The 18,317-nt window shown below is 44.8% G+C and overlaps 1 protein-coding gene across 7 annotated transcripts in view; it reads left to right on the top strand.

Annotated features, from left to right (window-relative positions):
• PAK5 (p21 (RAC1) activated kinase 5) overlaps window positions 1–18,317 on the top strand; it is a 134,012-nt gene that overhangs the window by 96,789 nt on the left and 18,906 nt on the right. For all 7 annotated transcript variants that reach the window (XM_064509999.1, XM_064510001.1, XM_064510002.1 and 4 more), the window contains 2 exons: window positions 7,375–8,172; window positions 16,813–17,304. In XM_064509999.1, the coding sequence (XP_064366069.1) occupies window positions 7,375–8,172; window positions 16,813–17,304 (1,290 nt within the window). The remainder of the gene's footprint in view (window positions 1–7,374; window positions 8,173–16,812; window positions 17,305–18,317) is intronic.

Below are 18,317 nucleotides of genomic sequence, written 5' to 3' on the forward strand. Positions count from 1 at the left end.
TAAACAAAGTTGTACATACCGTAGGTTTTGATTTCTCTCATTCATGCATGCCTGGTTATTGTACAAGTTTCTAGTAGGTGATCTCAACAGGCAGAAACAATGCCTTCATAAATCTTAGCTGATCAACCTGAGCAAATCATGCTTTGTTTTTAACTGTCTACTTTAGCTGTAGCAAGCTCAGAAATTCTTTTAGTTTATAAATATATAAACCACTGGGTGGTAGGAAAAAAAGCATTTTCTATATCAATACAGACGATGGAAAATAATATTCCCTCTTATATGGGGGAAAATGGAAATATGAGTTGCTTCTTTTAGTTTATAAAATGTATAGAATTAAGATTGCAAAAATTAGTCACTAGTTACTCTCAAATTAATTACTAGTAAAACTATGTTTACATCACTTCTGATGTAGCCTGCTTTTTCCATTACATTTTCTGTCAGGGTTTTTGTTCTGCCTTTTAAGACAGAGCTAGAATTTTCCATCTTTTGTGATTTCTGCTGTTGTATCTCAATCTCATGAGGTTTTCTGCCTGCTCCCTAATTTAACATGTGGACTGTTGATGCAGTAGCAGGAATCCAAATTCCTGAGCTGGGAACCTGAGGTGCACTCTTCAGCCTTTGCATAGTCACCTAAACGAAGCGAGTTTGATTTTCAGAAGCCTTGAGTACCTTCAGCCCCATGCGTTTCTGTGACTTCTGTGGCTTCTCCACCCCTCTGATACTCAGGCAGCTTCCTCCAGAGAGTCCTCCGTCTGGGAGATTTTGGCCGTGGCTGTGGCCATGTACCATCCCTGGCTTTTTTCTGCACGTACCGCACTTCTCAGGAAAGCTGCAGGATATTTGCAAGCCTGCCACGCGCTCTGTAATAAATCCCTTCGGGACAAGTTAGCGTGTGCCAACATAGAATTTGTTCTGTAGAAACATCTTCTTTGATTTTATTTTTTAATTTTGGATACGCTGTGGGCACTCTTACAGGGTAATTACTCTTATTACTCGTATAGAATAATACCTGCTTTGGGATTTTAATCTAGTTTTTAGGCTCAAATTGTGATGAATTAACTCTGCCCACAGGGGAGGCACTGTACTGTAGACTTGTATATAAACATCTTAAGTTCTCTTCAAATAGCAAAGTACTGGAGAATATATAATATTTCACTAGGTCTTGGTGAAATACTTTTTGAATTATCTACTGTATGTACATTACCATACATTTGATAAGAACAGTGCTAGATGTTTCCTTTAAAAAACTACTGCTGCTAAAAAGAAGCTCTAGTAGCTGTCTGATTTAGCCATAGGTGAATCTCACCAAGATATATTTCCTTCCATTTAAGGGAAGTGCTAAATTTAAAAACAAATCAAACAAAACAAAACAAAAACCAAAGCACTGACAGTTCTGTGGAAAGCACTCATTGTCTTGGAATCGTACTTTTTGTGTTCTTTTACACCAAATTACTTGTGCATACTAATTTATTGTAATGATTTCAGTGACATGTCTCTGACGTCGGTAGTGGCTGTGCCCCACTGACGTGCTTCCAGATTTCGGACAGACCTCTCGTGGTATTGTAATTTAGATTTGCAACAAGCTTGTGGGATAGGTAGGTTTTGTCCTCCCTTTGCACTTAAAGCCTATGTTTATAGTAGTAAATTAAGTAGTGCCAGGGCTTGTAATCAGGTGCTGGAATTAAATAAGCTATACTATTCAGTCGTTAAGACAGTCCCTAGCATGGTTGGTGCCTGGGCCAAGCAGCACTCTCCTAAACGAATCCTGGGCACCGTTTAGGTGTTAGCACCCATCAGAGACTTTTCCCAGTAACCACACGCACTGCTGTGGAGGCTGAGAGCATTTAGCAGTGCGGACACAGCCCTTTCCCCACAGACCGGCTCAGTCCTGGAGAATGATCCCGGGCCCATCCAATTCACTAGTGTAGAAGAGCCTGGAGCAAGTAGACGTTTTGCACAGTTTTGGCAAAAGAAGGTTGGAAAAGAACTCGTAAAGACACTAGTTTGATCACCTGCAATCTGATTGCTCTGATGGGCATTCCCGAAGGCTAGGTGTGTTTATTTCTCCCAAACATACCCATGTATTTCTTCTCCTGAAAGAGCTGATCCGTTCCAAGTTGTCTCACACTGGACAGATAGGAGGACAACCGGGTTGTTTCTTGCAGAACCAGCGTGTAAAACAGAGGAAACGACCTACAGAATTTTCCTGCAGACTTTATTTCTGTGGTTGGGGAACTTAGGAATGAATGGGAGTGAGGCTCAAGAGCTTTTAAAATCCTAATTACCCTTAATTTCATCAATCTGGAGAAGAAGGCACTGCAGTCAAAAAGGTAATCAAGAATGCTTCATATGACTGTGTTTTCAATGGCAAATGCTCTTTTTAGAAAATTGAAATTTCCTATGGGACAATTTTCCCATTTGTGAAAAATAAAAACTCTTTTTTAATCCACGTAATCAAAATGGTCACTCCCAGGCAGGCCCCATCTGCAGAAAATTCCTAAACTTTTTTTTTTGTTATTGATGAGTTCCCTAACACATAAACCTGCATTTTTATTTGTTTTTCTAAAATGCCTTAAATGTGCATTTTCCAAATCCCTTGAGGAGGAGCTGATTGATGTCAAACCCTGGCAGCAGAGCCCCCGCCGGCCGCTGCCCAAATCTCACACAGCCGCTCCACCGCCGCAGCAGCAGCCGTTCCCTTTCCTTTTGGGTGTGCGCTCGGATACCTGTATGTGCTTCTTCTAGCCCCAAATCCCACAGGCGTGTCTGTTTCAAATAACTGCTTCGGAAGAACATCTGTTTGACGGAAAGGAGGGACAATTGCTCTTTTCTATAACCTAAGAGCTGTTATGCTCCCAAAGGTTCCCTTCTGCTCCAGGACCCTTTTGTGCATGCACAATGCAGATTACTTTAGGAAACTTCTCCTTTGTGAAGGATGGTCCCAGAGAGATTATTAAATTGGCATTTTACTCTTTGGCATGCATTTACACAGGGGAAGCGGGATGGCAGTTGGGTATTTCAATCTTGTATTCAATTATAAGCATTTCATTGTCAAATGTGCTGTTTTATTATGTGATAATTAAATATGAATGATCACTGTGTAGTCATCCTGCCAAAGAGAGGCTGTAGCTTAACAAAACCAATTCCTCTCATCCTCCTGAATGACTCGAAAGTCAAAAGGAGTGATCTATTTGCTATTTCGTATTTTTTCTGTCCTATTGTTTCAGTGTTGCCAGCTTCAAAATAGCAAACTAGGCAGGTAATTATGGACATAAATCAGAGCGGGGATCAATGTGAGGTCAGGATTGCTGTGCTTTTAGCCTGGCTTTACTGAGCTGTCTCTCTCTGAATAATGGAGAAGTACATTGCTGTTAATTTTGTGGAGATTCAGCAGAACAACAGCCGAAGTGGTGTGAGGAAGAAAGGCAGACACTGCAGAAGACAGAACAGGCCTTTCTTTGTCATGTCTTCTGACTGCGTTGTGAACTTTTCGTGGGAAAAAATGAGCGGTGGCTTCAGGATTTAGCACAAATATGGGAGTATTTTTTAGTCATGCAATGGGCCCTTTTTAGAGGATGATTTATACTCATCTCCTGCCTCTGCTGAAGATACCCATTTCTTTTTCTGACATACTGAATGGCGAAGCTGGGGGAAGTTTTTGTTAAGACTGCTTCCTAAATTGGAATTTCAGCTTACGTGCATGTTTTTGCATGTACATCTTTGCTGAGGGGGTTTCTTTTTCACTGAAAGCTAATTATCTTAAAACCCAAAGTTGTCAGTCACATCCCAGGTTTTTGCCAGAAAGTGCTAGACTGCTTCGCTGGACATGGTGAGAGCCTTGTCCAACAGTGCACAGCTGCCCCTTCCCAGGCCAGACACCAGGGTTGTCCGATGGAGCAACATAGGAGAACCCATGACCCTTATTAGAAATAAAGACCCATGATTTACATGGGAGTTCCCATGAAACCTACTGTGCCATTTCTCAGTCCCATACTTCTGAAAGTTTCAGCCGTTTCTAAGAAGAAAGCTATGGAAGAAATACTATTTTATTAGTGATAAAATGCATATAACCATTCTGTTGACAACGTTTTAGCTTTTGAGCAGGGATTTGAGCAGCTGCATCACACCGATGCCTGGAACGTGATCGCCCCTGTTCACATGAAACTCAGCAAAGTTAGGCGAAGTTATAACTTCTGTTTTGTATGTATCTAGTGGGATGTGGCAGCTAAAATCCTCAGAAATTCCTGCTAGACCGAGAATGCTCCAGCCTGTGTGTGAACGGGCTGTTCATGCTCCATCCCGAGAGAGCAGCCGAGCATCTCCCAGCCTGGCCAGGACTGTAGAGGCCAAAACACGTTTTTCTGACTCTTGCTCCTCCTGCCAGGTCGTGAGGGCAGCTGCAGAGTCAGGCCCTGGACCTGAAGTGGTGCGTTTGCAGGTCAGCCCGGCACTTGGCTGTGGGAATAAGGAGCTGGCAATTTTAGAGCTTGCGGAGTGAATCAGCCCAAGGGGTGTGAGTTTTGGTGCAGTGCACCAGTTTGTTGTTTGAGAAAATGCAGTGTTATTTGATGTGTGAAAGAGGGGGGACAGGCTTCCCTGTTCTTGCCCTTGTCAGCAAGTGTCCAGAGCCCACGGCTAACGTGGAGCCGAGCCTCAGAAGCAGAGGAGAAGAAACGGGGGAAGGCAGGAGCTGTAGAAGTGAGAAGGGAGATAGAGGGCAGGAGTACGTAAGCAAAAAGCAGAAGGAGAGGAGTTGGGAGATTAAATACGAACGGAGGCAGGCAGGGACACGGGGAGACGGGCCATTAAACAGGCAGCAGGGCTCAAGAGCCAGGAGGGTGGCTCAGTCACGTCACGAGCAGGACCTGAAGTGCGCATGTATGAAAGCGAGACTGCAAAGGCGACGTTAGGATTCACCACCCGAGCCCTCCTTGGGCCTGTACATCGCGTAACGCCGCATCGCAGCAAGTGACAGATTAGAGCACTGCACCAAAAGTGCGTAACGCTCAACTTCATTTACTTGCAGGCTCTACAAAAATGAGCCGTACTTCTAGCAATAAGTCTCCTGGCTAAAATGCAAATACTTTGATCAGACCAAACACAGAATGATTAAAAAGCATGAATAATACTGTGTTTGCCTATCTGGACATCAATATATTCTCTGCTTCGTCATCTTTCTGGAGCAGCACCTTTTGATTTGTGACCTGATTAAAGCAGTTATCGCATAGATGTTGTTTTGTTCCTGGAACACTTTTCCGAATGCCTACGGCGTTCCCAGCGTAGAAATGGCTATTCCACAGTCCCAGCATGACTGACTTCTTACAAAGTCCCTTATTTTGTCATTCCTGTACCGCATTTGCCAGCTCTACGGGGTAACTGTTTTGTGCACAGACTTGACAGATCAAAAATAAAGGCAAATCCTGCTGCTTTCAAACTGAGCAGTACCTTATTTCTTTTACAGTCCCTTGCACGCAAAAGGAGCTTGCTCACTCCTGATCCCCCTCTGGGCTGCGTGCGAGCTAAGTATGGGCTGGCAGGGAGTAAATGTGGAGCAATGTCCCCTGCTCACTGTTTCCTGACAAGTTCTCCTTGAGAAGCAGAGACAGAGCAGCCCGTTGTGTCTCTTGGCTGGATGCAAAACATTATCCTCTCTGCACGTTGCAGCCCAATCTCTGTGATCTGGCTAGTCAGGATGCTGGGAAAGGACTGCGAGTCCCGTATTTGAAAGTACCTATGCCAGCTGGGAGCCTGTGTATCATCAAACATCAGTGAGGTTTGTATTCCTCTCTGACACAGGGGCCACTGAAAATTTTAACCTGTATCTTCTTTCAGTTTTCTGGTTCTGGATTCACGCTGGTCACCAAATCCCAGGCGCCATGAAGGGCCCACGGGCATCACTAGACCAGCCGCCCGCTCCAGGCAGGGTCCCGCTGAGCACAGGGCGGGAAGCTCAGGGCTTTGTCCCCTCGGGTCTTGAAAACCTCAGGGATAGAGCAGCCTGCTCTAGTGCTCAGTTATTCTTATAGTGATGGGTTTTTTACTTTTTGGCTAGTGATCATTGCAGCCACTGGCCAGCACCCAGCAGTGGGTCTCCGACGCAGGCCCACTGCGTGCTGGTGTGGGCCACCGCCGCCGGGCTGTGCTCTGGAGGGCGCACGGAGCTCAGCTGCTGGCAACGAGCAGCCCTAAAATGCCTGAATCTGTTTAAAAGCTAGGCAAGTTTAAAAAGATAAAACCCCAGATATTTAGCTGCAGTGAATCAGCAAAGCAAATGTGTTTTCGCTCGAGCCGCGTTGATTTATGGCCCCAGCCCTTAATCTGTACATCTTATTCTTACAGGATGTTTATAAACATGAAGCAGCACTCAATGGGAGTCAACTGCTGAAAAATGGATGTAATCACATGTTACAGTCTTTAAATGATACTAGCTAAAATAGTCAATTTTCTGTGAACGAGAGCAGAAATCAAGCATTGCTCACTTCACATCCTGCCAGGGGGACCAGTTTTGGACAGAAATGAGTAGGGATGGACTGAGGGTGTGAGGCAGGTGGTGAGAGAGCTCACCTTTTTTTGGCACTCCTAAGCCCTTCTAGCCATGACATCTGAAGAGAAGGAAGGACTTGATGACCTTGCAGTATTAGGACACAAGTAGGGCCCCCACAGCTGCCAGCACCTGGCGTCCATGATGTGGAGGTCCCAAAGCCATGGTTGTGCACAGTGGGTCGCTGGATGCTGTGTATTGTAGGAAAGAAAAGTTGTTAGGCATTAGTCTTTCCCTCTCCCTCCGCTGTCTGTAATCTTAAATGAACTAAGAGGCAATTCCTGGTGGTAATCGTTACATGTGAACATACTGTTTTGTAAAAAAAAACAGCACCTGATAATCTATATGCTACTTTCCAAAATGTAGAAAGACAGACCACTGAATGATTTTCTTTTAGCTTATCCATGCTCTGTAAATCAGACTCAGCCTACCAACTTCACTTGGTGTAGACAAGTGAATAATAGAGAATTTAATTATACCAAGTTTTTAAAAAACAACTAGTGATTTTAGATGCCTCCATTTTTGACTGCTGAACACCCACCTCTTCAGTCAGGCTTTTTAAAAGTGTCTGGAGGGTGCATGCCAAAGCTCAGCTTATAGTGTACATAAAATTTAACCCATGCTTGTTTCTTTATTTCGGCATTCCCTGTTGTAAGTACTTCTTGAGATTTTCTTTTTCTGGCAATAAATTTTTGTTAGGTATGTGCCTGAAGAATGTAACACATCACTACATATGTGTCTGGGTGAATCATAGTGTTTTCCTTTTCGGTGGTTTTATTGGTCAGATATTAAATGAAAGTCAGTATTTAATCAAAGCAATTTTTTATTCCCAGACTATTGTTAGAGGAAATAAACCTCGAAAGGATACTTCAATCAATGGCCTGCTAGAAGAATTTGACAATATCTCGGTGACCCGATCTAATTCCCTACGGAAGGAAAGTCCTCCCACCCACCATCAAGGAAATTCAAACCATGTGCAGAGGCACCAGGAGGAAAATGGTTATATCACGTATTCTCAGTATTCCAGTGAGTCAGATACTACTACAGACTATGTCATGGAAAAATATAGAGACAAGACTCTTTATGGGGAAGAGCTAGACAGATACTACAAAGGCAGTTACGCCACAAAGCAAAATGGACACATGATGAAAATGACTTCCAGAGACATCTATTACTCAGAAGTTAAACCCCTGAAGTCAGACATCTCCAGGTTCCTTCCAGATTATCATACACACATGGAAGCAAAACCCAAACCAATTGAATACAGTGGCCTAAAGCTGGAATATCAAAGGATTCCTAGTGGATCCTCATTAGACTATGGAGATCCCTTTCCTTATGCTCCCTCTCGAACTTCAGTGCAAAGTGAGTGCTCTAAGGAGAGACTCGAGTACAGTGACGGCGACTGGGGAAACGGATCAGGCAAGGATGATTACGACAAAAGGCCAAAGTCGTCGTACGTAAACCCAGCAAGTCCGCAGCCAGCAATGAGACAGAGATCCAGGTCGGGCTCTGGTCTGCAGGAGCCAGCCATGCCCTACGGAGCAAGTGCTTTTAAGGCAAACCAACAAGGACACTCGTACAGCTCCTACACCTACCCTCGCTTGTCCGAAACCGCAGCAGGCATCCCAAAGGTAACGTTAATGTTCCCGATCGCAGCCCTCCCAGGGCAGGGACTGACCCCTGCAAAACGGGAGCGCAGAAAACTGCGCATAAGGATCCGTGCTTGGGCACGTAAGTCAGCATGACCTGAAGCGTGCTGCCTGAAGCTCCCGGTAACTTCACTGGGAGCAACAAGTCCATGGCTCAACGGGTGTAAAATATATCTGCTTTTACTTGTGTGTCTGAAAATGGATTTAGGAGACTAGTGGGTTTAGGATGTTTATTTAGAGATAGATTTTGAAATGCCTAACTTCCACTGATTTTCTTTGGGATTTCCAAGTACCCCAAGCTCTACAAAACTTTTTGTTGTGCTAGAAATTTGTATGCCAATGTAGATCTTGGTAGGAGCTGAGAAGTTTGCCTAGTTTGAATACCAGATTCTTCTATATTTGAATTTTTATTATTCATATCTCTCTGTTACTTAGAAAAGTGTTCCTGTTCAGCCACGGAAACACAGTCACAAATTCAGTGCATCTGTTAGGTAGAAGAGCCTTCTGTAGTTAATTCAACACGTATCAAGTCATATAACTACTGATGAAAGGCTGGCTGGCCTCAAGGCCGACATGTCTGTGTTTCAAAGCTGTATTTGTATTAAAAGTTTTATTAACCCTTTGCCACTAAGGAGAACAGATATTTACCCCTTTCTGCTTCTTTTTTTAAACACTGAAATAAAATCAGAGAAGCTTATCTCACCCAAGACATTTTTGATATAGTTAAAAAAGGTCAGGATGGTAAAAAGCAGTTCTCCTGTGGTATCTATAAGCAGCACCTCTGCAGAAATTTTGGCCTGCTCTGCTCTTCCTAAGCCACATGAGGGATGTTACTCATACGAGCTATCCAGCTCTCGGGAAGCTCGCCTGGCATTATTCGAACAGTTTGCCATTTTGTTCAGCTAAGGGAAGAACTCTTTTCTTACGTATCTAGTCACAGAGCTATAATGATGACCTGCTTAAATGTATAGTACTCTGCAAGAGATGTTTCTTTCTTCAGTGTAGATTGCACCGAACATTACCGAGTTCCCCTAGCAACAGCGGCACAGGCTGCTCCTGCCCTGTGCAGGCACACAGATTAGAGTTTGTTTTTCTAGGGCTGAAATGTCCCTGGGTTGTCTTGACTTACCAAATGTTTTGAAGTAGACAGCTTGTCAAGTGGGGAGAGCTATTCTGCTGTTTAATAATGATATGAACAGTACATTTTATTACTCTGGGTAGGCTGGGCTCAGTGCATTGGGAAGCTGGTACTGTCCAAAGGCAGAACCAGAAGAAGTTGTCCAACTACGTGATAACCATATGCCAGAGTCACGTGAACGTCTTGCTTGCTTTGGTTTTGGCTGCTTTGCTCGTTCTGTGGTGCAGAGTTACCATTCATGCCCTGTGGTCGAGGGAGAGTGATACGTCTTTATTCCAGATTGCATTCAGTAACAAATCTGGGCTTTTGAGTTTGAGGACAGATCTTGCCATGGGGGTAGAAGAATATTATCATTACTAAGTCTCTTCCCTTGCCTTTCCTGAGCTTAGAGTTTGCAAAGCAATGCATGCGTTTAGTTAGGGGGCTGATTGAGCACTGCCAGCCCCAGCCACTAGCACAGAAAAAGAAAGTAACACCGTCTTGGCGATGTTAGTGAGGCTTTGGAGGTGTCAAGTGGAAGAAAACCCCGTAAGGCTGCTTGAGAAGTAACATCGGTTTCTGAGCCTCCCTTGTGATGTGAGTGGTGGTAGCGTGAGCTCGTGCTTTAGGAGCACGCCAGCACGTGTTTTGTTCTCCCTCTGCCCGGGATGGATATGAGACAACGTAGGAATGTCAGATGGGTGGATGTGTCGATGGATGGATACCTTCATGTGAGAGGAGGACTCCCACCAGAAGGTTTCCCTGCAGGCTGAGTGCTTTGCAAAAATTAAAGTGGGGTGGGATTCAGCTGACTAAACCCAGGCGTCCCTATCCATTGCTGCTCTCCAGTGCCTCCCTCCTGTCCCTGGCTGCCCTGCTGAGGGGCAGAGGCCTCCCTGAGGTCTTGCCTTAGATTTGCCAACTTTTAGGTGACCGAATGGTGTCACGGCCCAATAGGTTAGCGAACATGGACAAAATGAAAGGGACTTCTCAAAAAGCGAGCTATCACCATGAGTAGATCCCAGGTTTCCAGGAGAGCGGACCAATGCCCTGTGCATTAGGCTGCCCATCTGCTCCTGTAGCAGATACCGTGTGGCCGCCCACCCCGCGGCCAGGGCAGGTCTGGGGCAGAGGCTTTCAGATGCCTGGCTCAAGACTTTCAAGAGAGATTAAGTTCTCCGATGGCAAATGCTAAGCATTTTCTGAAAAACAGTCTCGCTGAAGGTGTCTGAAACCAGGCACCCAGCGCATCATTCACTTTGGAAGCCTTAAGCACAATTTATACACAGCAACTTTTGCTGTTTTTCTCAGTCTCAGACAGCAAAAGTGAACTTGAGAATTAAAACAATCCACGGGGAAGATGCATGTTCTTTGATAACATATCAAATAAAGGAATTTATTTTGAAAATCCATCTTTAGTACATTAGAAAACAACTACTGTGATGTGAATTCTGAAAGTTATGAGGAAAGCTTTGGACAGGCTATCTATCATTTCCTTCATTTAAAACAATCATTTTGTCAGAATTTAGTTTGGATAGAAAGTAGAAGGACAAATCCACTGGTAATTCATAGACTCCCTTCCGCCTGATCCTGCAAGTTTTACAACATTTGGTAGGACTGAAGATTGAGGTATATTTTATGGGACTCAAAGCACTACAGACACTTTGAAAAATATCCCATTAAAATGCAGTAACAACTTTAGAAAAAAATGCCTCCGTGCAAGATTCATTGTTAGCTGTTTCTCTCCCTGGAACATCAAAAACACTCCTACACCCTCAGTATATTGAAACTTGATGATTCACTGTTATATGCAGCAGTTTCAATTCCCAAACCCATCCACAGCTCTTGGAAGTGAATAGCAGTTTTTTGTCTTGGATGATTGCTGAAGAATCTTCTTTTCAAGGAGGCATTAGTGAGATAATGGTTCATTCAGTGAGTTTACTAAATGAGAATCAGGTCTCAAATCAGATACTTTACAAATGAGATTGGCTTTAAAGTATGATTAAAAGAGGAGAAATAAGCATTGAAAAAGTCTGCAGACAATTGCATGGCTTAAAAATACATTTAACAAAGGTGTACATTTTCAGCATGCAAGTCTGAAGAGTATGCTTAGTTCAGTATTGTTTGTAGCTGATGTATCAGATAAATCAAATTTATACCCTATTTCATCATCAGTGGCTTCAGTGGTGTTACATCAGAAGACTTTTGACCCGTTGCGTTTAACGGCAGCAGCATTGCAGTGGGATCTTTGAGAGTGTAGCATTGCACATAGGAGGCTGAGGGCGACCAGCCTAGGTTCAGATTTGGCTCCCTCTTGGTTCTCCCCCCATGTTACTCACTTGTTCTTCTGTTCCTGCAGAATAACTCCTTTAACACTTGTGTAGCATTATCGCATGTGCTTGTGTCCAGACAGAGCCTGCTATGATACCCTTTCGACACAGAGATCATATTCCATTTTGTTCAAAGCAATCCTGTTAGTACTGTCACACGTCTTTGACTTAACCTGCCTTTCTGCCTGTGTTAAACCCATGCCACCACATTCCAGGTCTGCATATTGTATTAAGGTTTTCCTCTATTGTTGGACATTCTGTACTACATGTTTTTCTTTTCTCCTCCTCCTCACCCCAGGCAGTCCTCTTAACCTTTTGCATTTGATCGTGTGATTTCAAAGCTCACGGGTCTCCGTCTAACCTGGCTGCTCCTCATACCTCCTTGCTTTCCCGGTTTAAACAAGGTCCCATGCAATTTGCAGGTACTCTGTACCGGGAGGATGTTTCCAGGCTGGCAGAGACAGCCAAGCCCTTACTATAAGAATCTCTCTCTTTTTTTGCTGTTTTCTTGTCCACATACCAAAAGCTGTCCATGAATGCTGTCCAGTATCACTGCACATGGATCTGGGAGCTTTTCCGAGATTTCTGCTGGCAAAGCACTAGAGAATAGCCTTTTCCCTTGCAACCTATGTGTAATTTATGGGCCATCTCTTCTACACGTCCATATGTCGCTGGTTTTAACGTGCACCGTGGACACAGATTTTTCCTAGCACACTGCAGAAGTCTCTTCCACCTCCTCCCTTACCGCCCACTTCCCATCTGGTAGGCAGGTCATCCCCGGTGCTGCCTACCCAGCTCTCGTTGTGCTGGGAAAGCATCCCTTGCAAGCACCCAGTAACCCCAGTTTCTCTTGGCTGGTGGGTTACCTCTGCAAATTGAGAGCTCAACAAACTGAAACCTCCTTCATGTTCATTGAAAAGTGACCCCAGCGCGCAAGGGGTTTGTCGCTCCCGTACAGGCATCTGTGCTCTCCGCTCTCAGCGGGCTGCAGCTACCATTTCTGAAGCCGTCTGTCTCGCCGGCGCTAGCGCTCTCAGCGGCTGCAGCTCATCTGGCGACACCCCGCCTGGATAAAAGATTTGCCCAGGCAAACTGCATTATTGGATGAGATGTCCCTTACGAATAAGCAGGTGTTTCCACCTAATGTGATACAAAATGGACATCGCTGCCATCAGAGTGGAAACTGAAATGAGTTTGAGCGCTGTGTTATATCCACCTTTTAACAACAAAAAGACCTGACTGCCGAAGTGGCCGTGCGTGGCGTTGAGTAATGCTGTGAGTCAGTGAAGCACCCCACGCAGCAGCAGCAGCGTATTTCGTCGGCACTGCAGCACCCTGATGGATTTTGTGTCAGGACTTAATCTGCTCTGTTGACCTGATCTTGAATGAGAGCAGGGTTATTTTTCCCTTCCTTCGTAGTATTTACAGAATTTCCTTTCAGCAGTTAATTGCGTGCAATGCAGTGTTTGTGGAGTAACGTGTGTTTGGTTTTGCGAGGATGTGAAGAACTGCATTAGGATACAGCTTAGGAGGAGAGGTTAAGCTGATTTCATCATTTTATCTCCTATAGTTCTGTAATATTTCTTGGTATTCGAGAGATGAATGGTTTTAAATCTGACTGCAAATCAGTTATAAAATGCTAACTGCAGAAAGCTTTTAGAAATTCATGGCAAGGACCCTGGGGGTTTTTTCAGTGTATTTTGAACCCCTGAATTTTCATTCTAAAATTTCACAGTGGAATTTGCTTTTGCCAACATCTTAAGCATAGGAGGTGCTCAGATACTGCAGGCGTGGGTGAAACCCAGTCTCAAACAATTAATTAGTGTGGATTTATTTAGCTGAATCTTCTAGACTGGGTTTCCCCCCCTCAACGTAAAAAATATTGTTGGATGTGGATCTATGCAAATAGGTATATAGGACAGAACTAAATTGAGTTCCCCTCCCTCCCCTGAACCATCTGAGCACTTTTCCGCATTAATTAGATTGGCAAATGTAATGTCCTTTATAAAATTCATAATGTCTCTGACCCCTTTTTATTTTATGGGTTCTTCTGCTTGAAGGATTAAGTGAAATTATGACTGTAATTATTTGTGTCTTTTGCTCATATAAAAATAATGTCTGAGGAGGTTGCTATGCAATGCTATTATGTTTCGGATGCCAGCACCATATGGGCAATAGCTGTCGCTTTGCAAGTCTCACGCTGGAGCAGGATCCGGTTTCGCGTTTCGGAGAGGAGCCTGTGAGCAGCCCTTCCGCAGAGGCATTCCCTCGTCCCCCTCCAACTGCGTCTCAAGTGAAGAGACGGGCACGTCCAGCTCACACGTGACGTTGGAAAACACTGATATAATATTGCACTTGGAGGCTTTTCTCCCACCACTGACTAGACTTCAGCTAGAAACTCCTCCTCACTGTGCAGCAGGCTACAGTGATAAATTGATGCTGCGGCAGATTTTTTTTTTCTTTTTTTTTTTTTTTGCAGTCTTAGCATAAAACGGTCAAATGATGTTCCACTGCAGAATTCAATTTCACAGTTCAGTTGGGTCCTTGATTACACTGCCAAATTCAGATTAATGTGCATTTAACTAACATGGATCAGGGACTCCTGGCTGGCAGCCAGCAGTAATAGTAGCAACTGAGAGCTGTGTAGAGCTTTATGCTCTGTCCACCCCTGTGCACCGCCAGCGATATTGATTGATTAAATGAATTCATTGCCATAATTATTTGTAATTGTGCTACATCATGAGCCTGTGTCTAACTAGCCCCCCCCCAAGCCCCCCCCCCCCCCCGGGATATTCCACGCATTGTCAGGAGCTGCATATGTTATATCATAAATGTGGAGATGTTCTTTTTTGGAAAATTTTTGAATTTTTGGGGAAGGTGAGATTTTTTTTCCTTTCACCCTTTTTTTTTAGTTTGGATAGAGACAAAGTATTGAGCAAGTATCTCGTTTGAGAATGTAACATATTCATTTGCTTTCAATGTAAGAAGCTTAAAAAAGCTTGAAAAAGTAAAAAGAAGAAAGGAACCTGTAAATGAAAAAAGCCTCCCATCGAGATAATTTCCTCTGCAATTGTCTCTGATTTCAGATGAAAATTAGTGGTTTTGTGACACTGCAGTTAAGTAGTTTGTCACTCTGGAAAATGATTTATGAAATGGTAAATTGAATTAGTCTCCTCATTATGCCTTACTTGAAGGAAGTCCCTTTGAAAACTCCAAAAACCAACTCTCATTTCAGATAGGTTACATGCTCCCCTAATCATAGCTCTCCGTGCTGTACCCCTTCGCAGGTAAAACTCTAGCTTGAATTTCCGTTGCCGCCGTGCTGGCGTTTGCGTCTTCTCTTGCAGCACTCTGCCCGTATTGCAGTAGTGATGCAGTTGGTGAGGATTACGCTGGTGTTGCTCCGGGTTGTAGATATGGAGGGGAGGCCCCCTGAGGAGGCTGAGCGTGTAAGTGAACATGCTGTTGTCATTTTAAGCTATATAAGGCTAGGAAGAAAAAAAAAAAGGGAGGAGGACAGAAAGGAGGGCTGCATCTGTTGCGCAGTGCTCCATAAAGCACATTGTGGTATGGGCCAGGACAGGCTGGGGGCTGACCTGCTGGAAGGCAGCTCTGCGGAGAAGGACCTGGGGGTCCTGGTGGACACGCTGACCATGTGCCAGCAATGTGCCTTTGCGGCAAAGGTGGCCAGTTGTATCCTGGATTGCATTAGGAAGAGCATTGCCAGCAGGTCGAGGGAACGTGATCCTCCCTCTCTCCTCAGCCCTGGTGAGGCCACGCTTAGAGTGCTGTGTCCAGTGCTGGGCTCCCCAATACAAGAGAGAGATGGAGCTACTGGAGGAAGTCCAGCAAAGGGCTACTAAGATGATTAAGGGACTGGAGCACCTCTCATATCAGAAAAGGCTGAGAGAGTTGGGACTGTTCAGCCTGGAGAAGAGAAGACTGAAGGGGGATCTTACCAACGTGTGTAAGTATCTGAAGGGAGGTGTAAAGAGGACAAGGCCAGGCTCTTCTCAGTGGTGCCCAGTGACAGGACAAGAGGCAGTGGGCGCAAACTGAAACACAGGAGGTTCAGTCTGTACATAAGGAAAAACTTTTCTGTGAGGATGACTGAGCACTGGAACAGATTGCCCGTAGAGGTTGTGGAGTCTCCATCCTTGGAGATATTCAAAGGCCATCTGGACAGGGTCCTGGGCAGCGTGCTCTAGGTGACCCTGCTTGAGCAGGGGATTTAGACTGGGTGATCTCCAGAGGTCCCTCAACCGTTCTGTGATTCTGTGGCGGTACCATCCTGCAGGCATGGAAAGGCAGGTAAGTCCCAGCTGCATCTGCGCCAGGGAATGAGTTTTGAGGCTGGAAGGTAATGGGAGGGATCAGCCCGTCTTGGATGAGGCTGGGATCTACCTCGTGCAAATGGGTCTGTCTGTGATGCCAGGCTGAGGAAGGCTCGCCTCTGTCCCTGCGTCAGGAGCTGGGAGATGAGTGCCAACAAGAGACATGAGGACTGTGTGCTGTGATGCCTGGGCAGCATGGTTGCAACAGTGCAAAACAGCAGCAGCCAGGCAGTGGTGTTTGGCAGCTACCTCGGGTCTGCCCAGCGGCCGTGAACACAGTAATCACCTTGCAGGACGCAGTGTATTTCTGGCCTACCCTCGGTAATACCTTGCTGGTCTCCTCTAGGATCCTGGTTTTGCACCCTTTTCAAGCTTCTCTTAGTGCGGCTCTTCCCATTGCTATGCCTTATTGGCACTTGAAAAAGTGGAAGGACAGTCAAGCTAAATAGCTTTTTCGGATGGAAAATACCACAATCTAATGGTCTAAAAATTTATTTTCAGATACAAGGTAACAATGTCACTTTGAAAAGAACAAGTACTTTGAAGAAGAAGTATGTTGTGCCAGCACCCAGCTGAGGGCCTCCGGGGGTACCGAAAATGAAGTGGTGAGGGTTGGCTGGACAGATAGAAACCATTTGACTTTAACCAAGTGACCCAGAAGGAAGGTTAGGGGACTGATGAGGGAAACAGAAAAATGAGCAATCTCTATGAGGGCAGTTCATACTGTGGTGCTGAAGGACTGGTGTCTGGCATGATGGGTAACTCACATTTTTTAAATGCTGGTAACTGTCATTCTTCAGTGCTTGACCAATGTGTTAACTTGCCTATTTTTGTTTTGCAGGTGGATTATGATCGAGCGCAGATGGTAGTTAGCCCACCACTCTCCGGATCAGACACCTACCCTAGGGGCCCAGTAAAGCTACCTCAAAGTCAAAGCAAAGTCAGCTATTCCAGCAGTAGCTACCAGTATCCTTTAGTCTATCACAAAGCGTCTCTCTATCACCAGCCGTCTCTCCAGCCAAGCTCTCCTTATATTTCCACGGCTTCCTACCCGAGCTCCCCAAGTATCACATCAAGTGCTTATCCTCCACCGAGCTGGGGTTCCTCCTCGGACCAGCAGCCATCCCGGGTGTCCCACGAACAGTTCAGAGCTGCTCTGCAGCTTGTCGTCAGCCCGGGGGACCCCAGGGAATACTTGGACAACTTTATCAAGATAGGAGAAGGCTCCACGGGGATTGTCTGCATCGCCACTGAGAAACACACAGGAAAGCAAGTCGCAGTGAAGAAAATGGACCTCAGGAAACAGCAGAGAAGGGAATTACTCTTTAATGAGGTAAGTTATTTTGGATAGTGGAACCAATTTTACAGGTGATAGGTTGAACATGAAACATGAACAAATGGGCAACCCGAGTGAACGTCTTTCTAAAAGAGGTGGTGAATTCTAAGTACATCTGTAGTGTAGAAATATTGTAGAACCAGACAAGTTTCAAATTGTCTTCCTGGCTTTAAATCTATAACTGTGAAAATTCATAGCAAGCATCTAAGAAATCTATCAACTGATCCATATAGGCTATAAGGCAGGACAAATAACAGACTTTCAGGAGAGGAGGGACAAGTAGAAATAAATGACCCCTTTATGGTTCCTTTTAAGGTACTTTTGTAGTATTCACTCTGTCTTGTATTAAACAAATTATTTGTTTTCAAATGTAAATGATTTGTTTCTATTGTGAGAAGGGGTAAAGGGGGTTGGTAAGCAAGTCTGCAAAGTGTGTCATGGAGGAACTCAGTGTTTCAGCTATGTAGCGTAGAGATGAAGTCAGCCTGGGAAGTGTGAATGCATCCTCAAGCCTGTGCTTAAGGGAACTCCAGGGTCTCTACATCCCAGGCAGCGAAAGGTCACTAAGCTCTCCCCTCCAGCACATCGTGCCTGACAGCAGTGCCTATGGAGAAATTCCCATCATCTGGATCAGACTGAGGCTCAGAATCATGTGGGTTTGGCTGATCGTGTCAGCTGCTAACCTGGCATTGTGCTGGGACAGAGGGTATACGCTGAAATGCCCTGAGAGTTGACCTGCAGGTCAGTTTTGTGCGGGGTATTCACTAACAAAGATTTTATCTCCATCGGTTCTTTATGGAATACTATGTTCCTTTATGGAATACTGTGTTGACACAGCTTTGTGTCCCATGCAGTTGAGACACTGCAGCCCTTACGTTCAGGCAGTTCCCATTGTTTTAGAGTTTTGTATTCAGGAAGAATGAAGTACCCTGTGGGGAGAGGTGGATTTAGATCTTGTCTCCACATGAGTAAAATCTTCAATGATTAAGAGTGTGTGCAATTATGTACTT

This window comes from Dromaius novaehollandiae, chromosome 3 (genome assembly GCF_036370855.1).
Source record: "Dromaius novaehollandiae isolate bDroNov1 chromosome 3, bDroNov1.hap1, whole genome shotgun sequence".
NCBI lineage: Eukaryota > Metazoa > Chordata > Aves > Casuariiformes > Dromaiidae > Dromaius > Dromaius novaehollandiae.